We start from the raw sequence: 7893 nt of genomic DNA, 5'->3' as shown, positions 1-7893 counted from the left end.
TTTGCTTAATATTTTGGTTCTTATGTGTTGAGGTGAATTTCTTTTTTGGTTCAGTCTACTTGGCATTCTGCATGCTTCTTGTACCTTGACAGGTTCCTTCTTTGATAAGTTATGGAATTTCTTCTCTGATTACTTTTGTGGCTTTGGCATGAGTGTCTTCTCCTTACCCTATTCCTATTATTCATGTATTTGTTCTTTTCATGGTATGTGCTGTGAATTCAATTTTTTAGATTTAAAATTTTCTTTGACTTATGTATCCATTTTTTTTGTATTGTCTTCAATTCTTTAACATTCTTTCTTCTGTGTCTTATATTCTGTTGATGAGTCTTACCTCTGAGGTTCATGGTCAAATTCCTGTTTTCATTGCCAGTTTTCCCTTAGTTTGCATTCTCCTTATTGGTTCTATTTTTACTCTCAAGTCTTTAACTATTTTATTTATTTTCTTTCACTGTTTTTATCTTTATTGATTTCTGCCTTTCTTCTGTAAGGAACTCTATCATACTTATAAAGGCTGTTTTAAGGTCTTTATCTTATGCTTTCAGCCATGTTGAATTTAACAGGTCTTGTTGTAGTAGAGTTACTGGGCCCTAGCAGAAGCTGGTACAAGATTGAAGTTACAGATGAGGTAGAGTGACAGCCCAAACACTATGCAGAGGAGGGGCATGTGGTGCCATCTCACTGCACAGCATGGCCAAGAATTGAAACTGGGTAAATTTGTGTCAACTAAAGATGTCAAAGCAAAAATCATATAATCTTTCTGGGCGGGGTTGCTGGTAGATAAATAGAACCCTAAAAGCAAATGAAAACCAATGGTCGAATGCATCCATCACATGAGTATGAGAATGAGTAAGCCACCCTTTCTCCTGAACACCAGCACTTCGTTCACTCCTGAATTTAAGATGAATTGTGTGTTTGACCACCAAAACAAACTCCAGAAAAAGAGAAAGAAGATAGAAATTATTCTTGAATTTTAATGTTTTACTTGCACAATCATTAAAACTGAAAGAAATTGCTGTAGGAACCATGAATATTCCTTAGTGAGTGCAACAGTTATATGTTCATAATGTCAAATAACTGAAAGCTAAGACAATTCACATGGCAATGGGGCTCTACTGGAACTCAGCTCTTTAATACACCAGGGAAAGGGTGGTCACTGAAGCAGATGGCATTATTCAGGAAATGCTGTCACCTGCCAAGTACTTCCTCGTCACCATCAGGCTGCTCACACGATGGGATAGTCAGCATATGAAGCAATTGCACAGTGGTTGTTCTGGTCTTTGGCAATCTTCATGTATCCCTGAATGCCCCATTCGTCACCCCAGCTGAAAGGAATTGTGGCTTCCGTTTAGTAGAAGAATAAAAGCATGAAGACATTGTAGTGTCCGTCCCCATAACACAAGTTCTTGGAACACGGACACAGGACATACTTCAAACAAATATGCTGGCCAGATTAGACAGTGAACTCTGACATCAGTGAGAGACACTGCCTCATTATAGAAGTTGGATAATGATTGAGAAAAAACTGGTGTTAACATCAGGCCTCTACACATGTCTACTTGCACACACATGTATCCACAGACATGCAAACATATATATATATATATATATATATATATGGCATATATATATATACCACTTATACATGTACAAGGGAAAATGAGAACAGTTTTTTTCAAGAACAGAGAACTGTTACAAAGTTCTCTAGGGAGCTATCCAAATACTGACTGCAACAGGCAATCTCTTCATGAGTTTTCTGGAAGGGTAGCCAGTGTTCTTAACCACTGACTTATCTCTCTAGGCCCTGGAATTTTACATATATGTGTGTTTTATGTTGGCAGGCCATACCTGTTTTTGACAAGCCAGTATTTTTTGCCATCAGTTTCTTCTCCCTCAGATCCATAACCAACAACCAGAACTACATGATTCACTGTTGTGTTGCTGCATTTTCTGTCATGAAGAATACCTGAGAAATAAAATGGAAGCTGGTGTGAGATGCCCATGACACCTGACTGTCACCACTGCCACCAGAGGTAAGCATTTTCCAAGATCCCTAAAATGATATAAAGTACAATCAGACCTCACAGTTGGATGAATTGTTACCAAGATTACTAACATATATAGGATTTCACAGAAAACTCAAGAAATACAAATGAGCATAAATTTGTTGAAAAACATTTCACTATGTGCATATAAGATGACTTCTTGGAATCTTATATTTTTGCTACTGCAATTTCATGCAAAGTTAAACTCACAATTTATAAATTGCTTAATTCGAGATGTTCTGTTATAATTTGATTTTAGATATTCAGTCTCTTTATATGTTTAAAACAGCCAACAAATGGAGAAAAACTGAAATATTATATGGGCAATAAATTTTATGAATTATAACATATTAACTTGCATGTGGGGGTCATATCAGATGAAAAACCTAACTCAGTATTATTGAATGAACAGGAGGAAAAATCTAGAAACCCAAATGTTCATATCACATTTTATACATAAAAGTGAGCCCATGAATATGTAGTGGCATAGGGATATCACAATTTTTTTTAATTTCATAATATATGCTAACCTCTCTTATAGAAGACGAACAAATTAGAGGCAACATGAACTCCAGCAGAGATGGGCCCAATAGTTGCTACAGCAGCCATTAGACTCTCCTCATTTTGTGGGAGGGATACAAATCCTGTGATTTTAGCAGCAGAATTCTTTGGATCATACCTGCATGGTCCTTCCTTTAAAAAACAAAGAGTTAAGAGACTCAGTTACGGCTGGGCGGTGGTGGCGCACTCCTTTAATCCCAGCACTCGGGAGGCAGAGGCAGGTGGATCTCTGTGAGTTCAAGGCCAGCCTGGTCTACAAAGTGAGTTCCAGGAAAAGATGCAAAGCTACACAGAGAAACATTGTCTCAAAAAAGAAAAAAAAGAGAGACTCAGTTACTTCCACCCAAGTCCTAGAGGGCAAGAGTCACAGCCACAGCACTCTTCCCTTTTCAGCTGAGCACACTCAAGTATGGGCTATTATAAATCATCTCAGGAAGTGAAATGCTACTGGGAGATTTGGAACAGAAAATTAATTCTCATAGCTTCAATGATAACCAATTGGTCTTCCTATCCATAAGAAATATTAATGGTGGAACAATCTGTGTAGTATGTACAATAGATTGATATTCTCCCCGTGCACAGAAGCAAAGAGAGCTGTACTAAACTCACCCCACCAGAAAGCTATGCAAATGTCAATATGCTTATGACAGCATTGATGATGTGCAGAGTGATTCTACCAACTAATCTGAGCTCCGAAAACAGTCAATTATCTCTACAGTAGTCCCATAATCCAAGTTGAGTTGAAACGGCAACATAGGAGGTCCACTTACTCTTCCTTCATATGGGTAGGTTGCCTCAGCCTCCACACCTCCGTTGTGCAAAACATACTCATAGCCAATGTACGGATCACCCCAATCACAGCCATTATTGCCATGTGGTTTAGAACAGTCCACTAGGTTCTGAACACTCAGACGGGTGAGGTTGCCAGTTTTTTTGAACATCTGTCCTTCTATGGCACCAGTCACAGCAAAAGCCCAACAAGAATTACAATATTCCTAAGCAGGAAAAAAAATACAAGCATCCACAAACAAATACTAATATACTGTCAACATAGACAGCATAATAATTTATGAAAATTATGTGCTAATGGTTGACAAATACCTAGGAAAGGATGGTTAGTCTCCTAGAGAACATGACTTCTGTTACTTTGCTCATGCCCCATTGGGTGTCCACACACATGAACATTTGAGTATGACCTATTGGTTTTATGGATTATTAATGACAATAAAATGGGACATAAATTATACAAAGAGATGGGGTAGAAGCTAATAATTAGAGAGTGTGTGTGGTAGATTGCTAGAATCAATAGACACTGTAAAATTGTACAAATCATTCAAAAGAAGAATATTATTTTAAAAATGAACTTCAGATCTCTCATTGTGCACACAAAAGTACCAAGTTCTTTTCCTCTTCAACATAGTTTAAGAATATGGGCTTGTGATACTGTCATACCTGGTCCTGCACAGGAGTCACATATCCTTTCTTTCTCCAGTCCACAAATTTGGGGAAAACACCACCAACTGCACGCTTCCTGATGCTTTTCCCCTTCCTGTGAATCCGGACTGGAATATTATTCATTTTTTTCCCGAATTCTTCCAAAGTCTTCAAGGAAAAGTCCACAAATTATTTATAAAACAAAGGACTCCATGTAAACACTCAAGAGAACACAATGTGAAGCAATCCATGTCACACTCACCATGTCACCAAAGCCGTTCATTTCCATGGTGAAGCCATCCTTACCCAAGCCGTGTTCCCCATTGTGACGTTTGATCATTTCCATGTTGTTTTCCCATATTGATCTCTTTAGTTCTTCTTCCTCCTAGAAATGAGAATAGTTATTTCTAATTAATTTCTGGACAAGCTGACCAAGTAGATTTGCAGTTATAGGTAAATAGAGGCCAAGGGGAGGGATTTCAGTATACTGTAGCCACACAATCTCCACATATTGAGGAAAAGGAAATCAGGCCACTGTGTGCTCACAATGATTGTGATTAGATAATCTCTTAGTGGGGCATGAGGTCTTTGACTGTTAAGGTGCCTTGACACTTGCAACAGTAATGTCGATTAAATCTGAGGCTCTTCTGGACAGTTTCTAGGTTACCAACCATGCTGTATGATTTTTCATATTTTATCTTCCATTCTTGCCATTCAACATCCAACCTGGGATCAAGGGCTAGGACACCTGAAGCCACTTCCAAGCACAGGATAGCCAGGAAGAAAGCAGGAGTCATAATTCAAGACCTGGGTTGGAAAAAAGAAATTAAGACATGACTATATTTAAACATTTAAAGAAATATTTTATGAATGATAAATTAAGTAATTTATGGTCAATAAAATTTTTTGAAGTATTCTTCCAAATACTACCCCAGAGACTATAGAAAAGGCTGAGAATGTGTTTGAACCAAATCAGCCACTGGTTCTTATTAGATCAAACAAAAATGAAGAATACATGCCCAAAATTCTAGCAATAAAAACTTCTTCAGGTGTACTGCATCTTATTATTTCAGAGAGCTCTCCATACATATGAAGGACCAGATGCTAAAAACAACTGAGAATATAGACTATCACTGATTTGCAATTTACATGATGTAAAACTTCCATTATGTGGTATCAACTCCTAGTTTCAAGATGAGCTCAAATTATGGGCCACATAGTATCATATGCCTTTTTAATATAACACGGGATTAGGTCTTCTTGTCTTTTACCCTTCCCTTCTTGAATGGAAACTTTGTGAAATGTCTTCTATAAAGAATGTACTAAGAATCAGTTACTATTCCTTCTGTCCCACAGCTAAGACCATGAGACCAAACTCTCTACTAACTAGGTATGGTGTCACATGGGGAAAGCATATAAAGTCTGATCCAGGAGTTCATGTAAAGTACAATAGAAAACCACCCACAGGATTTCATGTTCAGAACTTTCTGGGTCTCTAAAGATATCTGCACATGTCAATTGAAAACACATGCACAAAGAGATTGTGTGCAATTAACAATCTCTATTGTCCAGGAGGTGAAAGTGATGGTTACTGGTGTTCAAAGGACCAGATGTAACACTCCATGGACAGACCCACATTTGCACTTAACAGAACTTGTACAAAGCTGGGCCCAAGAAGGGCCTGATTTCCTCTTTGCCCTCTTCACTCCTCCATATAGCAGGGCTGCTGAGCCTTAGCATATATTCTCCTTTTGGGGGATCTGTCCCATCCTCCACAGAGTCTCTCACGGCTCCCCTACAGGGCTACATCCCATCCTGCCTTTGCATTGGCAGGGCCTCACCTGTGGTGACTTCTGCTGCCTCAATGTGTTCCACGGACTCAACTCTTCAGAAATTGCTGAGGCCCTGGGATCTGGCCCAGCAACATCTCACTCAGAGTTTAAATACCAAATATGTATACAGTTGTCATCTCTCCTCAATCATACTCTTCTTTTGATTGGCTGTGTTGGTTACTGGAGTAGGCCTTCAGGCACTGGGACTTCAGGCTTTTTCTGAGATATAATCTCAGCTTGTCCCTGTGGGGTGGGTGTAGGCTTCCTCTGTGGACAGTGGGGAGCTGAATTTGTTAACCTTGTCCAAGGAAGTTAGATAAGAATCCTGTAGGCCTTGGATCATGTTATACCTAACATTTTGTTAGCTGGTTATGTCCCTGGAAATAACTGTGAGATGTTGTACCAGAACAGTTTAGAATGGGAGGTTTTGATTACCATCCCTTGTGTGGGCTTACTTATTACATTATATTTTGTGTTTAGTCCCTAACTATGGTGTGATCCCATGATAACACAGACCCTGAGATATTCTATTAACCTGTATCAGGGTGATATTGAGCTGGATAGTGATCCCCAAAGTTGATAGTGATATTCAAGTTGAAGCCTAAAAGGGGATGTGAATGGTTTGATATGTGTGAGGTTCTCTAGAAACTCTGTAATTTTTTTCTCTTTTGAGAGTTACACTGAGCAGTCATCTAGAAACACCATCTTACCTGTCACTCTTCATTATGGCAACATACATTGGATGTTCCGATATTTACCATTTACTGGTGTACTTGGGGACACCCACATTGTTTTGCACCCAGCACAGGAGATATTGAGAAGGGTTACTTTTCAAGGTGTCTCTGATATTGAACAATAATTCTCTACTCTCCCTCTCCCTCCTTTAGTTATCAAATACAACAAGAGATGGTGAGTTGTTGAAGCTGTTGGACCTCTTCAGGCCCAAGCTAACATACTTTCCAGACTTTGCAAGGGTTTCTCAGTAAATAGCATGTTTACATTGATAAATTAGTTACAAGACTGCCCTGGTCTAAAACTAAGGAAGATGCCTATGGTTTAGGTACTACAAACTAGAGAAATGATCCCTGAAAATACAGTCATAATGTCTAAGATATTCATAAGCTTCAGATCATGAAGTTGCTCCTATTCCAACCTCAATACTGCTCTGTTGAAGCCTTAATTTCAATGCATGAATATCATTCCAATGTTTGACAGATAGCAACACGTTTAACAATCCCCTTGTCCATAGTGATGCACATCTTGGAAAATATGTTACTTTCCTGCAGAAAATATTACAATTAATATCATTGCCCATGTGTGTTATGATAAAGGAAAAACATTGTAATGAATTAACTTCTAAAAATAGAACTTCCTGCAGAAAAAGAGATGATCTCAAGTCTGCTTCTACATATGATTAAAAATGTCCATTCCCTCAAAATACACATCATGCCTCACTTCATAAGGATGATGTGGCCTGATTGGTTATTTTAGTATTTGCTTGGGATATGACTACATAGAAGACTATTATCTTTACAAACTTAGAGTGGCATTATTGCCATCATCATGTTTATCAAAACTTTGGTAATTATTACTGAAATATTCATACTGAATTGGGAATCCATATTCCAAAAATTTCCAAATATCCTAGATACAATTTATAATAGAATTTATAGTAACCTTGGGAAGTAAACCTTACAGATTCATTGTATAACTAGAAATACCTCACATTTTTTCCTCAGTATTTACCAGGCTACATGTATACTCTGTGGTTCATTTTTTTTTAACAAAATTGTGAATACCATATATTATCTCTTTTGTCTCTCTCTATGTGGTATATTTTAGCTAGAGTTTTCCTGCCTGGCCCACAGTCAGGACAAATCTCTCTTACCCTCCAGTCTCACAGCCACTCAGACCCAACCAAGTAAATACACAGAGACTTACATTGCTTACACACTGTATGGCCATGGCAGGCTTCTTGCTATCTGTTCTTATATCTTAAATTAACCCATTTCTATTAATCTATA

At 38.1% G+C, this 7893-nt stretch overlaps 1 protein-coding gene across 1 annotated transcript; it reads right to left on the bottom strand.

Moving 5' to 3' along the window:
- Positions 1-1038: 1038 nt before the first annotated feature.
- Positions 1039-5945, bottom strand: LOC114709720 (cathepsin R-like). The gene is made up of 8 exons (XM_028893695.2): positions 5879-5945; positions 4709-4844; positions 4300-4422; positions 4056-4205; positions 3374-3598; positions 2573-2735; positions 1846-1963; positions 1039-1322 (listed from the first exon to the last, which is right to left on the bottom strand). Exons 2-8 carry the CDS (start codon positions 4832-4834, stop codon positions 1223-1225), a joined length of 1005 nt encoding a protein of 334 aa, XP_028749528.1. The 5' UTR covers positions 4835-4844; positions 5879-5945; the 3' UTR covers positions 1039-1222.
- Between the last annotated feature and the right edge of the window lie 1948 nt (positions 5946-7893).

The sequence above is a fragment of the Peromyscus leucopus genome, chromosome 5, assembly GCF_004664715.2.
Source record: "Peromyscus leucopus breed LL Stock chromosome 5, UCI_PerLeu_2.1, whole genome shotgun sequence".
Classification (NCBI taxonomy): Eukaryota; Metazoa; Chordata; class Mammalia; order Rodentia; family Cricetidae; genus Peromyscus; species Peromyscus leucopus.
Note: the sequence above shows the minus strand (reverse complement) of the source record. Positions and strands in the feature narration are given on the sequence as shown.

Bases quoted from the DNA above. Each gene is read 5' to 3' on its own strand.
- LOC114709720 (XM_028893695.2), bottom strand. From the start codon at position 4,834: ATGACTCCTGCTTTCTTCCTGGCTATCCTGTGCTTGGAAGTGGCTTCA. The intron at 2,736-3,373 runs GTAAGTGGACCT...TGTTTTTTAAAG, and splicing joins CCTACCCATATGAAGGAAGA to GAAGGACCATGCAGGTATGA. The intron at 1,323-1,845 runs GTATGGCCTGCC...AATTCCTTTCAG, and splicing joins TACTGGCTTGTCAAAAACAG to CTGGGGTGACGAATGGGGCA.